This window comes from Engraulis encrasicolus, chromosome 1, assembly GCF_034702125.1.
Source record: "Engraulis encrasicolus isolate BLACKSEA-1 chromosome 1, IST_EnEncr_1.0, whole genome shotgun sequence".
In the NCBI taxonomy this organism is placed as follows: Eukaryota; Metazoa; Chordata; class Actinopteri; order Clupeiformes; family Engraulidae; genus Engraulis; species Engraulis encrasicolus.
The window spans coordinates 39,478,878-39,495,458 of record NC_085857.1 but is presented as its reverse complement, the minus strand read 5'-3'; the positions used below and the strand labels follow the sequence as shown (position 1 = coordinate 39,495,458).

Sequence of the window (16,581 nt, the reverse complement as noted above, 5' to 3'; positions counted from 1 at the left end):
CGCAATGCCAATGTGAGTTTCCTAGTGGATCCTTCACTATGTCCAGATTGGAAACAGTACAGAATTGACTTTATTCCTCCACACAGCATTCAAATGTCAGGACTAACTTTTGCTGGCTCTCAGCCTTCTCTGATCAAATTCATTGCCAGGCCGGCTTCTATTTATAGGGTGAGGTGTTCTCAAAAGGTGCACACTGCACACACAAGAGGCTGACCACCAGACCGTATCGGTTACACCTGAGCTGAGCTTCCTTGTGTCTATTCCAAACCTAGAAGTCTTTTTCACGGTGCAGCTTTACAAGGTGACAGGGGACACATTACATCACATCACACACTTCAACAGCTCTTCTCAATTTCACCCCCATGAAACATCCCACAAACTGAAACTTGTGCCTCTTTTCCACTGCCAGTTTTCTGGTAGGCCTACAGCGACAAAGCACAACTCGGCCACCACTTTTTGCTTTTCGAATAGGCACGACACAGCTCAATCGTAAAGCAAAAAGTGGTGGCCGAGTCGCGCTGTGTCGAGCTGTAGGCCTACTAGAAAACCAGCAGTGGAAAAGAAGCAATGATAAATCTGTGGCTTCATCATGGGGGAGTCAGAGAGGGCTGTTCAGAGCACTAAAGAACTAAACCAAAATTCTGATCACTTGACAAGACTTGCCTCTCAAAACCCCCTCAGTGTCTTTTCAAGTGCTGCTTCCACAGGATCTGCGTTCAAGGGCTGGATTTCACCCAGAACATCGGAGGATTGCCAGACGGAAGGACCACTTGAGGCCAGGAGTGGATACATCCTTGGATAAAGGCTGGAAAGATCCCTTTGACATGATGGGGCCTTTCTGACCATCACACTGATGCTATGCAGCTCTACATGCTGTCCTAGAAACCCCTTTTAGGACCGTGGATTAAAGAGACTCCATAACTCAAAGAGGAAAGCGGATCGGCCTTGTATCTCATGGAATGTACTGTGGGGATGTTTCAACTCAAACACAGGTTCATGTTCGGCCTCAGAAGACAAGTGCCAAGGTGAGAGCAAACCATATATGGCTATATATCGTTGAACATTGTGTCAACCTAATATAGCGGGCCTTTATCTTATTATATTAAATTAATAATTCAAATGTTATTATATTATTATACACTTATTATACGATTCTTTCATCTGTGCCAAGGTGAGAGAAAACCATTATCTGTTTGCTATTATAGTACATGGCAATGCATATCTGTACATTGTGCTTATTTATGTATCAGGCCCTTCTTGCTTTATTTATGCCTTTATTTCTTTATTCAATCATTATTAAAGTTTTTTTTTCTTAACCCAGAACCTACACTACTGTGACATATACGCATTCTGTCCGTCTTTGAATCTACCCATGTTCTCAGGCATTGGTCTCAGAAGAGGATAGATGGAAGAGTGCAAAGAAGAGAGCAGAAACTGTTGAAGTAAATGTACCTGTATTTTCAGGCATGGAGGCCTGGTCTGTGTTCCTCTCCTTCTTGAAACTGATGTTGCCAAACTGTAGCACAGAAGACACCACCTTCAGCATGGCTGCAAAGGCAAAGGCAGAAGGCATTAAAAACAAGGAACTGGTTTGGTATTTTTTTCTTTTAAAAAAACAGCATGGTATTGAATCACTTGTTGCATTTATTTATGGTACTTTTTACATTGTTCTGCATGCGAAATAATGTATTTAATTCATTTCATTGCATGCAAAATTATGGATCAATTTGTGTGAAAAAGCAATGTGTTTGTAGTTGCATAGTCCTCTAAAGTGCAAGTTTGTGTCTATGTGTGTGTTCTAACCCAGAATCTCGACGTGAGAGAGGCTAACGGTGTGTGTGTGTGTGTGTGTGTGTGTGTGTGTGTGTGTGTGTGTGTGTGTGTGTGTGTGTGTGTGTGTGTGTGTGTGTGTGTGTGTGTGTGTGTGTGCGCGTGCGTGCGCTTCTCCCTCCCTCCTCCTTACCCAGGATCTCGTCGTTGTTGAAACTCATGATGCGCATGGCCTCCATGGTCTCCTGGAAGTTGTCCTTGTCCTGCTGCCCGGGGATGGTGACGTTTCCGTTGTTCAGGAAGCGGTAGCTGTTGTAGCCCTCCAGCAGCAGATCCGCTATAGCAACAGGAACATGCATCAAATTGCAGAGTTGTCAAAAGTCAAGTGAAGTGGTGGCGCGCACATCCGAGAACGCAGGTGCCAGACAAAAAGATGTCAAAACTATGAACATAAAGATGAATGTCCACACACTGCTCCTGAGTTGCTTTTTTATTTTTTACATCCATCTTGATCTTCAGAGTTGTCAAAAGTAAAATAACAAGTAAATTCATGGTATAAGTACGACACTAGCACATGATATTACATAGCGGTTACACCATTTACTCCATTGTACCTAATGAGATAGATCGATTGTGTTGTTACTGGAAAAACACTAAAAACCTAACTACAACCAACCACAAATTTGATCCAACCAGCGCAGTCAGCTGATACTATGACGAGTATACAGGTCTACTGGCTACTCAGATAAGTTACCTGTGTTGTAAGGAAAATGTGTTTCATTTTCTACTTTTACTTTTACAATTTAATTTTTTTGACACCTCTGTCAAACTGACAACTGACATTGGCAAAGTGTCTGAAGATTCTCACTCCCAAGGCATGATAGGTCATGGATGACACTGACATATATTGAAGAAATGTATCTTGGTGTGGACGAAAAACACACTGAAGCCTTCATAATCGATCACGCAAACCGAACATGGTCTTGGTGAGTTAAAATGAACTGTATTTTGGTCTTCACAGCAAGTGTGGAGCTTCCTGGCTTATACAGTATGTTTGTGTTTTTGCTATAATTGCAAACGGCAAATATGGCCAGTTTATAAAGCTTTCGGAACAATATGAACCTTACGGTTTTCCTTTCAGTACTTTCTTCCACTTTGAAGCTTTCCATCATATTACTTTATTACCCTGGCAGACTGAGCGAGTAAATTCAAATTTGTAATTGTTCACAATAAAATATCTTTGGTGTGGTGGTGCTTTACGGTTCAGGCTAAGGTCATTTATTAATGAGCCATAAAATCCTAGCATGAAACCACAACACACGGACCACGAGTAAATCATAACTGAAGAGCTTTCTATCATGACCGTAATGAGATCTACAGGACGTGATCTCCACATGACGTGGACACTAGGGGAATGAATGGGAGCTTCTAGGAGCGCGCAGAGATTCGTTTTTCATCTGAGATTCATTCATCATCTGAAATTTATTTTTCATCTGAAATTCATTTCAGTGTGTTACTGTACATCTTGTTCATTTCCAACATGTTGCTTTTGTATCGTCGTGATTGTTCCAAGTATGTCCTCCTGCTGTTAATTTAATGCTGCCTTTCTGGGCAGGGTCTCACTTGCAAAAGAGTTGGCTCAATGTAACTTATTCTGGAGAAATAACAGGATAAAAAATGAAAGAGATGACAGGGATGGCAGGCAGCCTTTTACCATCACTGCCGTGCCTACTGGTTAGGGAGATCGTAGTTAAGATCAGAGGCTTGCCGGTTCGAATCCTACCCTTACCTCTCCCTACAGCTCCATCCATGGTTAAAGTGCCCTTGAGAAAGGCACATAATCCAGTAGTTAGAGAGAAAAACATGCACATCCGTCTCAAAAAGATTGGGTGCAGGACCAGCAAAAATACCATGAAAAAACTGAAAGAAAAGTCAGCGACACCAAGCTCCCGTTGCTCTTTTTTTAATGTGACGTTTCGGGCAGCATGCCCTTCATCAGACAATCGATTGTCTGATGAAGGGCATGCTGCCCGAAACGTCACATTAAAAAAAGAGCAACGGGAGCTTGGTGTCACTAACTTTTCTTTCAGTTTTTTCAAAGGCACATGATCCCACATTGCTCCAGGGACTGTAACCAATGCTCTGTAGATAACTCTAAGTCGCTTCGCTTTGGATAAAAAGTCAGCTAAGTGTAGTGCAATGTAATGTCATGTAATGTAATGTAATGCCGCCACAAACAGCCCTGGTACTCACATTTGAGGTGCTCCCCAGCCCCCGACAGCAGCTGGTAGAAGATGTGGAAGGTGCGCTCGTCTTTGGCTTGGCGGATGGCTCTGGATTTTTCCAAAAGGTCTGAGTGTTAAAGTCAAGGAACCTCACCAAGAAAAGGGAAGAATACTGGTGGACTCCAGGTAACAGACATGGATAGATACACTCTGAGAAGCATTTGAGGGGATTCCAGTAAGACAAAAAAAACCTTGAGCGTTGCTTAGGCAGAATTACAGTATGCTTTTGGACTGCCACTGTTCTAAGCAGTATGGAATCAATATTTTGTCTTGCACTTCACGTAATTAAATAAACAAAATGTGCTAAATGACATCACATACGTAGATAGGCTCTATTAAAAAGGTCTAATCCTGAAATAATAGCACCCTATGCTGCTGCAAAGGTCAGTTTATGTTATTAATCAGTCCAACATCTAACCAAGGCAATACGTCATTGTCTCCACAGTTTCTACCCATGTCTCCATCTTGCCGCTTGCCTTCTTCAGTATCACAGTAGTACATCATAAAAGGATACAAGTTTCAATATTGGCCCCGACGATGTATCCAGTGACATCAAAGTTGATTCGGATGAACTTTCCCTAAAAAGGGCAGAGAAATCAACAGATTATTATTGCGACTAACAACGAAAGTCTGTACTGCTCCACTTTCCTTTCTTTGTGTTTTCCTACTGACATCATTCCCCATCTCTACCTCCAACACCAACATTCATGGCCCTCTACTATTCCTCTTAAGTCGAGAGTTCATGTTATCCATCACTTCGTACTGTTGCGTGAGCCCCTTGCTCCTGAACCCAGATCCCTGAGCCTGGTAAGGTTCATCACCCACACAGCAGAGGGCTGCTGTACTGCAGCCTGCTCTCCTCTAAAACCAGATCCAGGCCCAACAACGTGGCCAAGCCAAGCCAAGCTAGGCCCATTAATGATTAGCAGACTCTTGCTCCACGCTCACACGGCAAACTCTCCAACCACGATGATCTGCGGGACGTTGAGGGATCATAATCAAATTCCTCGGGCTCGAATCTTGACGCATGACGATCCCTCCTCAAAGCACCCTGGCGACACTGTTGAATGCTGTGCCAGGTGAAGATCCCTCAGAGGCCGAATGCATGGCTGGCAGCCATATTGGATATTGGACTACTGGGGTTACTGGTCTACTGCGTAGGCTGCTGAGGCTCTGAGGGTAATATTTGCTTTGTATCTTGCACATTCCACACGCTATACAGCATATCAGATGATCTACAATATAGTATCTGCAATATAAACCTCCATATAAGGACGGAGGTTTCATATTTTGGACTGCTTACAAAATATACAGACTACTGAAAAAAAGTTTTTTGGTGGCAACTGAGGGTTGGGATGCTGTGCCATCTTTTGATTTTTTTTGTCTTCTGAACAACTATCAGGTGTCAGAGCTCGGCTCTGTTAAAACTGCACATTCTATTATTAGACTTACGAAACGTGACGAGTTATCGTTCTTGACCGTCTTGGCGTTTCCGAAGGACTCCAGGATGGGGTTGGCTTGTAGGAGCTGTCGTTCAAGCTCGCCCTGTGGACAAGGAGGGAAGGCAGTTAGACAAAGGTGTCCCCCTGGTTCTCCCAGGTCTCCTCTGCAAAGCACATCACTGCAGCTTGGAGAGGCCTGTTGTACTACCATAATACCCATAACCATCTCCCACATTAGTTTTGTGTTAACAGTTGTATTGAATGGCTGACCAGAAAGGTCATGGCTGGAAATCAAAAGGCCCTCAGATCCCCCCGCGGGAAGCTAAGGACACATCACTGCAGCTTGGAGAGGCCTGTTGCACTACCATAACACCCATAACCCTCTTCTACATTAACTCTGTGTTAACAGCAGTGATGGGCAAAATGGGTTAATTACGTAGCTAATCTAGTGCCACATACAGCGCCGCCAGTTAATATTGGCACCTCTTAATTTTATGTACAAAATGTGCAATATATCCAGAAATAAATGGAAATATAAAAAACTTTTATCAACAGGATCTTTTAATTGAAGGTCCAAAGATATTTACAATAGCAAAGTATTTTTTTCCAAATGCATTTTGTAATTTCAAGCAAAAACATGAAAAAGGCCACGTCCATGAATATTGGCACCCCTCCTTAACGGATTGGTCTCACACCATTAGACAGCAAAAGCAGTCTCCAAAGGTTTTGGTATTCGTCTACGAGCTTCTTGCACTTCTCTAGTGGCATTTTGAATTGTGCATTTGGATGTGTGCTTTGGGTTTTTGTCTTGCTGGAGTATGATCTTCACCTCAAACCAAGTGTTCTTGCACATGGTTACACATGTTCCTGTAAATGATGATACCTGTGATGCCTGTCATGATACCTGTGATATGGTCAAAGCCTCCAATACCTAATGCATCAATGGGGTGACACAATATTATAGATCTCACACCATGCTTGATTTTTGGTAGGGTGTCCTTTTCCTCAAAGACTTTCTTGCAGAATATGCAAACATGCTGTTTGTGTGCATCACTGAAAAGCTGTACTATTGCTTCGTCTGACCTTAAAACATTCATGAAAGGGCTGTGCTTTCCCTGTATTATCTTATACAGACTTCAGATGTTCCCTTTTATGACTTTCATGAAGCAATGCGGTCTGCCTTTGCCTCCAACAAAAAAACAATAGTTTGTGTAGTGTTTATCTTGTGATGCTTATTGAAAAAAACTTCCCAAAAGAGTTCAAAGTTGACATTCAGGTCTGTAGATGTTAGACCCAGTGTTTTGTCATTATTTGTAACGACTTCTACAGACTTCTATCATAATTTCTTCCCTTAACCCCACATCCAAGGATGTTCTTTACAGCTCCCTGTTTGGCAGATTTCTGAATAATACAACACAGTGTTGGAAACGGTATACTAGGGACTTTTGAGATGTCCTTTTATTATTTGGAGGTCTTGTTTTTGCTAATAATTGTATTTCTGGTGTCCTCAGGCAGCTCCTCTGTTTTCACATTTGTCAAAGACGTACAGGTGTAACAGGTGGCTATCTAAAACACAAATATAACAAAAGCCTTGCCTAATTCATGCCCCATGGGCAAAAGCAATTTGTCAAAGGTGATTCCCATTTGTTATCTACCATATTTGAGTCAAATTAGGATTCCACAATGGTATCCAGTAAAGGGTGCCAATACCAGTGATTCCACAAGCTTTACCTTCTTCATTTTTTCCCTCTTGTAGTTTAGTATTCATTGCTGTTGATCATTTTTACATTAAGTATCACACACAAGCTATCTATAGAAAAATCATAGTTGACCTTATTATTTGTTGTGTGGAGATATGTCCCATAATGTGCTTAAGCTTCAAGGGTGCCAATACTAACTGGCGGCACTGTATTCCTGATGACCTTATTTTACCTGTCCACTGTCAACTGGCTGAGTTGGACAGGTAAAACCAAGTCATTAGGAATATGTGGCACTAGATTGTAATTAATGAATCCATTTTGCCCATCACTGGTTAACAGCTGTATTGAATGGCTGACCAGCAAGGTCTCATGGCTGGAAATCAAAAGGCCCTCAGATCCCCCCGTGGGAAGCTAAGGACAGGTTTGCACTTTGGCCAAGGAAGACCTGCCTGGCTCATGAAGAGAGATAGCATACTGCGACAGGAAGGAAGATTGAGATAAAAAGGGAGAGAGAGAGAGAGAGAGAGGGAGAGAGAGAGAGTTGGAGAGAAAGAGAGAGAGAGTGGGAGAGTGTGAGAGAGAGAGGGAGGGAGGGAGACACAGAGAGAGAGAGAGAGAGAGAGAGAGAGAGAGAGAGAGAGAGAAAGCAAGGAGGAGAGCAAAAAGGTACTGCAGCAAAGAAAAGTCTGAAGCGCGCATGCAGAGCAGAGCAGAGCATTGGTGGAGAGCAAAAGCAGAGTAGAAAAGATTTGTGTTGAACATGAAAAGAAAGAAGGTCCGCACACTGTTGCTGATCCCGGTTTATTATACACAACGTTTCGACCAGTCTGGTCTTCGTCAGGTGTACTGGTCGAAACGTTGTGTATAATAAACCGGGAGCAGTAACAGTGTGCGGACCTTCTTTCTTTTCATGTTTAATCGTATTTAAGTCCGGCACCTGTTTTATCTGGATGTGCGCGCTCTCCAAAACGCTACAAGAAAAGATTTGTGCCCATGTCAGCTAATGGAGTCCATAACTCCAATGATGCAGGTCTTGTGACTGAGGTTTAGGATCTATCAAACCACACTGGGTGATACTGTGCAAATGTAACTCAATAAGCGAGAAAAGACTGAAGTACTTCCCCATATAGTATGTGATGCGCATCTTCAAAGTAACGCATACATTCTCTAAAAAACTGCCGCAAGCTATTGTTTTTAAGCAATCAATATTTCAGTCTTTTGTAATCCTAAATTACGCAGACATTTCCATATTACACTCCAATTCAATGACGCAGGTCTTGTGACTGAAGTTTATGATCTATCAAACCACACTGGGTGGTACCGTGCAAATGTAACTCTACAAGTCCGACAGGCGGACAAAGATGCGTCCGTCTTTGCAGAGGGGCCCTAACTCTGCTGCCTTGTGGACACAGGGAGGGAATTACAATTTAGAGAATGTGTTTCAGGCCCTACCGTGTCCTAACGGTAGGGCACTGGGTTACTAAAATGGCGACCGTTCGATTCCGGCCCGGGTCGGTCATTTGCCAATCCTTGCCCTTCTCTCTCTCCCCACTCATCTCCTGTCCATCTCTCGCTGTATTTTCACAATTAAATGCTCAAAAGGCCTAAATGATCTTTAAAATAAATAAATAAATTAATTAATTAATTCATAAACAAAAGAATGCGTTTCAGACAGAAAGACCAATCGACGGACAGATGGACATACCCTCTTACAGAGAAGCTAGGACGCATCTAAAAAGTGAGAAAAGATTGAAGTATTTCCCCATATATACATCTTCAAAGTAAGACATAAATTCTCCAAAGAAGTGCCTGAAGCTATTGTACTAAAGATATTAAATATTTCAGTCTTTTCAAATCCTAAATTACACAGACATTTCCATATTACACTCCTCTTCATTCTGGGTCTGACTCAATTTCAAGATATAAAGGCAGGAGATGGCAAATACTAGTATGTGTGAGTTTGGCTAGTCAACACAATCTTGCATCCATGTGTAACAGTACCAAGGGGAGTGACACTGAGTGCATGTTAGCAAAGAGACATATTCAAACCATGAATGATCTCATTTCAAACATGAGCCGCACCGAAGACCTACAGTACGTGACTGATCCACACAACATCTAGAGCCCTCCTGCGTGCTAGTGAGACGAGACCTCTGGAGATCTAGGAACTGCTAAAGACATTTCCGTCTGTGTGGCATATGGTTCACTTCATCAAATCATACTCAGGCCAGCAAGCAAGCGCAGACATCTGGACCATGAGGCTTTTTCAACTCACCTCCGAGGGAGAGAGCAAAGCGAGATTACTCTTTTTTTTCTCGAGAGTAAATGGGTCCTGGATGGCAAACAGATTAAGAAACCATGTGTTCTCCACACGATTCAATTATTACAGGTCTGTGACACGTGAAGCAATGTGGTACATATTGCTCGCCCGACGTGTAACTGGAAAACGACCAGGAAGTGGTTAAAAGGTGACCTCAATGTTTACCCACTGATGTGGTTACATTTCAGGATGCAATCCTTTAGTTTACTTTAGACCGCCTGCCATCTACAGCCTTGGCTCCCATCAGCTCGCACACGTCACATGGCGGCAGGAGCCGTGGCAGGAATTTGGCAACCACTTCAACCAGGAAGTATATTTTTTCAGGATGCAATCTTTCAGTCTACACACAGACTTGGGTCTGCCATCTTAAACCTTAGCTCCCATCAGCTCGCACACATGTCACATGGCAGGAGCCGTGGCAGGACTTTGGCAACCACCAACCAGGGACTGGAGCATCAATCCTCCCAATGCCCTGGAGGGTATACGGAGGCCAAGGCCAAGGTTTTCACTCACACCTCTCTCTGCCAGGACAGCCAGGCCTGCCAGCATTGTTGCCAGATTGGGCTGTTTCTCGTCCAATTGGGCTGCTTAGGATGGGCATCTGCGGGTAAAAATGGATTTTGGAGGGGAAAAAAACTGTTTTTGGCCATAGAAATCAATAGAATTGGGTGGGATTAAGTGCTTCAAGGCGGGTTTTGAGCATTTTTTGGGCTGGAAACCATCAGCCTCATCTGGCAACCCTGCCAGCCAATGGGGAAGTTTGTACAGGTGGTGATGCACAGATGCTGCTATCCAAGCCGCTGCTATGGCAGTCCAAGACGTTTAAAAAAAAAAAAAAGGCCCATCAAGAGAGGAAGCCTGGAGAGCACATTTTCTCCCTCTGGGACCAAGCTTCTGATATATTAATGACTTTCCCATTACTTCGGGAGAAAACCAAAATATATTTTGACAGGCCTTGAAGGGGGAGATTGGGGGACTCTGGGAAGTTTTGTGGTTTTGGCTTTTGAACCCCCCCTGCTTGCTTGCTCGCTAACCGTACTGTAGAGGCACATAATGTAATCTTATTCCTGAGGGCCTCGAGGTGCACTGGGCCTCTCGTACTGTAGGCTTTTGTCCACAGGGAGGAAATGAAACAAGGCGGCTAGTAAATCAACTCAGAAATTGAATTAATTTTTTACAAAAAAGTTGCCCCCACCTTACCAGAAGCATTCAAATGGCCGCTTTTTTGCTAGAAAGCACGACTGCGATTGGCCACACACTCACTTTGACAAATAAAAAAAAAATAAGGGTAGCTTATATCACTGCTTGACAGTTCCAACACAGACTTAATTAAGCACTTCCAATGGGCTACAAAACATCATTACAGGTCTTACTAAAGAGGCTTTGAAGCAAGCCTGCCCCCATTTCACGGGCCTTTCTACTAAAAACCATACCCATCACTCACAAAGCTCCCCATGCAAAGTGAACCAATCCCTTTCTTTCCCTCTGTGTACATATTACTGTAAAACACAAAAACACAATCATTCTGTAGGCTGCTGCTGCTGCTGGCACCATACAAGCCGATCAATCACAAAACAAAGAGTTTTGAAAAGAGTTTTTCCAAAGAGTTTGAAAATGCAGTCCAACCACGAACATCAGCAGGGGGCCAATTGACAGACTTTAGGAGCCTGCGCCGCATGCCTTCGGAGTCTGAGCTGCCATGGTGACTGTCCAGGCATCTCCTCCAGATCAGCAGGCTAATTCAACAAATTTCACAGTGTCACCCAGGGGGGTTGGACAGACATGGGGTGGGGGCTGTTTAAAAGTTGGCACAAGGGAGAAAGTATTCACCTCTTATTCTTCAAAGAACAAACAGTGGGCTATTCAGGTCTAAGTTTTTAACTCGTACTGTACAATACCAGACCACACTGACCAATGGCAGTTCATTGGCTTCCCCTTTCAAATCATTACCAACAAATTGTGTTTGACCTCTCTGTCACTAACAGTGGCCTGACTGCTGCAGCAGAGCAGCGATCCCAAAGTACAGTGAACACAGCAGACACAGCAGCTGCAAGCCTGACAAATCTTTCTGTCACAGTGCACTGAACTGTCTTGAAGAAACCTCTCATGAACAGTGTGCCATCACAGTTAATACAGTGACAAGCTCTGACCTTTGGCTACTTTGACTTTCACTCTCAGCATCATTTGAACCAATGAGGAGTGCAGCACAGTTGGGCAACATAGCACTGTAAGTGGTGCCAAACTGTGTAGAACCGATGACTCGAAGTCGACTGCCTCGAGCCTCAACATCATTGTGACTAATGAGCAGCACTGTCACCTATGGCAGAGTGTGACGTCTCCATTAACCCAGCGACACCCACACTCGAACCACCGACTGCAGATGTTTGTCTGAACCTCACTGAGGATAATGAGAAGCAAAGCTAGTGTAACAGACGAGACCTTGCGTTGTGTTTTCAATCTGTTCTTCTTTTATTCTGAAGAAAGGACATTAAGCCATGAAATTAAACCTGTTACACTAGTCTGTACGGTACTGTCATCTACAATGCAGACACGGTTAGTGCATTGATGACACACTCGAACCGTTGACTGCAGATGTGTTTCTCAACATCACTGAGTGCCATTCCAGCTGTTCCATCAAAGCCATGATGCTGGCCAGACTATGGTGGAGAAACACTGTCACCTACCATACATCACCAAATACAGAGTGTGCAGTCACGGTTAGTGCATTGACACACTCAAACTGCTGAGTGCAGATGTGTTTCTCAACATCATGCAGTGCGTTACAATATGCGACCTTGCCTCCTCGACTTGTGCTTGAAGCCTCGCCCCGCCTCCTGGCCCATCCTCCGTGGAGAAAACGATAAAGTTTCCCTGCTGTCAGCCTAGCCACAACAACTTTTGAGGGACAGTTTTTCATTCACCATCCCAATTGCAAATGAGAAAAAGACTTTACAATTGAGCTTTTGCAAGATATTGAAATATAATGCTGTTGTCAGTGATGTCATCATGACATATTACTTCCTGGTACGAGGAAACAAGCACAAGTGGAGGAGGCAAGGTTGCATATTGTAACGCACTCATGGACATCCTGCTTGTGCTGTCCAGACTATGGCCACCTATGGCTGACCCTCAGTGCTGTCCGGATGTTTGTGTTCCTCTGAGGCCTGTGCTTTACTCACACACATAAAATGGCCTTGCATTTCTTCATGGAGAGGTCCGTGAAGATGACAGCAACTCTATATGGACAGTACAGTGTAGTGAGAAAGTGCCCAGACAGCAAACTTCATACAACTTGCTGCACGCCTCGCGCACACACGCAGTATTTAACAGGGACCCTGGCCAAAGGTTCGACGTCTTTCTTCAAATGAGGTGAATTATGCATGCTAAAAGCCGTGGAATCAATGTTATTGCTGAAGAGAAAAAAGTGCTTACTCAGACCCCTTCCTTTCCACTCATTATTTCCAAAACCATTAAAACAGCTCATCTGTGATCAGACGGCAGTAAGCGCCAGCGCGGCTCTGATGTCCCAGGACTCCTCTCTCTAGTTAATCACATATCCACTCGCACGTCAACCCATAGAGTCCCACAATGCATCAAGACCAATGGCTCCTCAAAGACCTTTCGTCTCTCTGCTGCTTAAAAATGACCAGAGTCAATTAAAAAATAAATGTTCACTGCAGCATGCAGCCATGCCATTAAGGCAATACCAAAGGCCAATACTCTGTACCTCTACCTCTCTACCTCTATATGACCAGAGGACTTGTGTTAGCAGAAAAATAAAAATGTTGACTACAGCATGTACCACCATGTTACAGCAAAGGCCTGTACTGTTTGCCGTTTCGAAATGACCAGGGGACTTAAAGTATGTTAGAAGAAAAACACTGTAAAAAAGAAATTTGACCGCAGCATGCAGCCATCTTATAAAAGGCAAACCACACCGCTGAGTAAATCTGGACACAGCAGGATGGAGAGCAGGACCACCACATCTGGACCAGCCACATGGTGTTCACTTCACGACCATGAGGAAGGGGGAAGAGTAGACATCATCCATCCCCCCAGCGAGCCAACGTGTTTGGGACAGAGAATTAACTGTATGAAGGGATGCACGATACCACTTTTTATGAAAACCGAGTAAGAGTACATTAATGTCAGTACTTGCCGATACAGAGTACCAATACTGATACTTTTACCCTCAACATACAATGAAAATAAATGCACATTCTTGTTTTTCCCACCTGTGATATTTGTTTTAATGTATATTTAATGTATATATTTTGATGTCCCATACTGCATTCAAGGCAATGGAAAGTGATAAGATGTTGGGTATACTATATATGAGTATAATGAGCAATTATCTGGGCCGATACCGATACCAGTATCGGTGCATCCCTAACTGTATGGCCTCCCTTGAACTGGAGCTGCATGTGGGTTATATGGACTGCCTCCTTTCCCCCCTCAGACCCTCACTCCCATATGGAGCAACAAGTGGGTTGTGGACTGAAGAGCCTCTCTCTCTATCCATCTCTCTCTTTCTCTCTACCTCTCTCTCTCTCTCTCCATAGTTTTGTGTTCTTCTTGGCTCTGAGTTGGGTCCTGCTGTGTTTACTCGGGACTCGGTTCTTAATAAAGCGAGGGGTTTGGCAGGCCGTGTCCTCCAACGGGACATATTCGCTCTCCTGTGACCTCAACCCAGAGCCAAGCTGAATGTATTGTGGAGACGAGAAGGGGGGAAAGGGGACACTCAAGGTCTCTCCACCAGAGCATACTGTAGGTCTTTAACTACTTTAAGAATCGTGAAGGACAAAACCTGGCTTCAGCAGCAGCGGTACTTGTGGGACAAAAAGTACACCAAAAATGAGCTGCGAACAAATTAACGGATTAACAATCACTGCAGATTCAGGGAGGAATGAGATGAGTGTGTCGGGGGTGCGAGCTAAGGATCAGTCCGACTAATTTGTTTTGTGAAGATGGTTTTAGGCCACCTGGAGGTCATCGTGCAGCACCACATTGCTCATTAGATACACACTATTAAGTCAGCAAGGTACGTAGATGGGAGAATACAGTTGCAAAGCATTGTGGCCACAGCTGTAAAAGACGCTCTGTGCCTCGTGACTATTGTAGAGATAATTATGATCTGTAGCATAAATTATGATCTGTTATGATAAACTTCGCTGTATATTCACTTCTGTACTTGTTTCTTGTTGCACTCTATTCCTTTCCAAATGTTCCCCAGGGAAAACTATGTGACTAGGAAGATACTTTCAAGGTCCTCTGATAAGAAACAATGTTAGCCCTGTGTTTTTCTATTCCTTCTGTGCTGCCCATTAAAAAAGGGCCTTTGTGGGAGGAGAGACCAGAGAGACCAGAGAGACCGAGGATGCCTTTTCCAGGTCTACTCACTCTCTCGCGAAAGCCAATTGTAAACTCTGATCAACTTGTCGTGGTCTCATCTAATTAATTAGTTTAATTAATTTCCTTAACACTATATGGCACAGTCATGAAATGTACATGTGACTTTATGGATTGTGTGCTGATGAGCCAGATGCTCAGCTGAAAAGAAAACCGGAAAGCAATCTCTATTAAGCAATTTAGCAATCTTTCCTTTAAAAAAAATCGCAACAGCGTGTCGTGCAGAGCAGATTGAAGGGTGAAAGAGAAGAGTGGTGCAGATATAAGGGCGCCAGCAGCACACTTTAGAATAACTACCTATTCACAGCTTTATAAACACTTTTGTTAAATGTAAATTATTATTACATCTTAATAAACATAACCAAACCATGACTGCACACTGGAGTGGGAATCAACTTCTACTGTGTGAGTTTTATGTGGTTTCATGCCTTCTGGTCTTCATTGGACCTCATTTTGTTGAGAACTAGTTCATTATTTAAAGTGTTTATAAAGCTGTGAATAGGTAGATATTCTAAAGTGTTACCAAAAAAGAAAGCCGTGTCCCATGGATCCCACATCAACAACAACAACACAAAGAGGGCAGGGCATCGAAAAACAGTCCCTCATTTGCACTCGCATAGCCTTCAGTAATACAGTATTGTAAGCCAGTGGTTCCCAAACTGGGGGACGGGACCCCTAAAGGGGCCGGGAGGTCCTGCAGGGGGGGTCGCGGAGAGAAGGGAGTGCTTGCTTGCTTAACCCATTGATGCCTGAAGCACAAAATGCCTGCCTAATGCCTAAGCCCATGATGGAAAAGTTGCCCTCAGCCTATAAAAACCTAAATATCTTAGCTTCTGATGCACATAAAAACATCAAATAAGTTGCATTTAAACCCTAAGACCCTCATCTTTAATTAGATTGTGTTCTTTCAGCTGCAACATACCAATATTTTTATTAAAAAGCTAAAATTTCAAGAGCCTGAATGCAGCGTATATGTGTCTCCAGGCATCAAAGGTTAAACAACATACACAAGTCCTCAGGCTAAAGTGGGTTAAAACTTTGGAAATTACATACACATGTCTATGATGGTAACATTAAGCAACACAAATTTTTAAAAATGCTTTGCGTGTGGAATATGATATGGGAGAGGGGTTGTGAAAATATTCGTAGAACCAAAGTTTGGGAACCACTGTTGTAAAGTGAGGTGAAGTGCATGAGGTGATGTGATGTGAGGTGAGGTAAAGGTAAAGGTAACAGGCTCTACAAGCTACTCACATAAAAAAGGGATCCACTCTGTTGTCAGTGGCCAATGTTATCATGGAAACAAACAAGTGTTAATGATCATGGATAACAACACACACATCAACACAATGCTACAGAGACTACAGTAATACAAATAAAATGTGAGGGCCGTGGAACTAAAGGATTTAACAGGATCAGGAGGCTACAATCTACATACAGAGGAGAAACGGGAATGGGCCATTTGACATTATTTAGTAACAGACGTCAGGTGGTGCAACCAGAGCAAAGTCTAATGCCACTACAATAATTGGTAATTAATTATAAGAAAGAAATGATAAATAATCCAATCAGAACGAACTAACAAAATGGGTAACAGTTTCCTTGACGCCGGTGTCATAAGCATGTCATTACAGTGTCATAATAGTGTTATGCAC

At 43.3% G+C, this 16,581-nt stretch overlaps 1 protein-coding gene across 2 annotated transcripts in view; it reads right to left on the bottom strand.

Moving 5' to 3' along the window:
* The window catches only part of LOC134451451 (myosin-10), a 119,126-nt gene that overhangs the window by 43,746 nt on the left and 58,799 nt on the right, over positions 1-16,581 (bottom strand). Inside the window, exons 7-12 of one of the 2 annotated variants that reach the window (XM_063201933.1) lie at positions 16,181-16,198; positions 5,508-5,600; positions 4,570-4,633; positions 4,024-4,122; positions 1,964-2,107; positions 1,453-1,548 (exon numbers count right to left, since the gene is read on the bottom strand). In XM_063201933.1, the coding sequence (XP_063058003.1) occupies positions 1,453-1,548; positions 1,964-2,107; positions 4,024-4,122; positions 4,570-4,633; positions 5,508-5,600; positions 16,181-16,198 (514 nt within the window). The remainder of the gene's footprint in view (positions 1-1,452; positions 1,549-1,963; positions 2,108-4,023; positions 4,123-4,569; positions 4,634-5,507; positions 5,601-16,180; positions 16,199-16,581) is intronic. The other variant, XM_063201941.1, reaches the window with a different exon arrangement.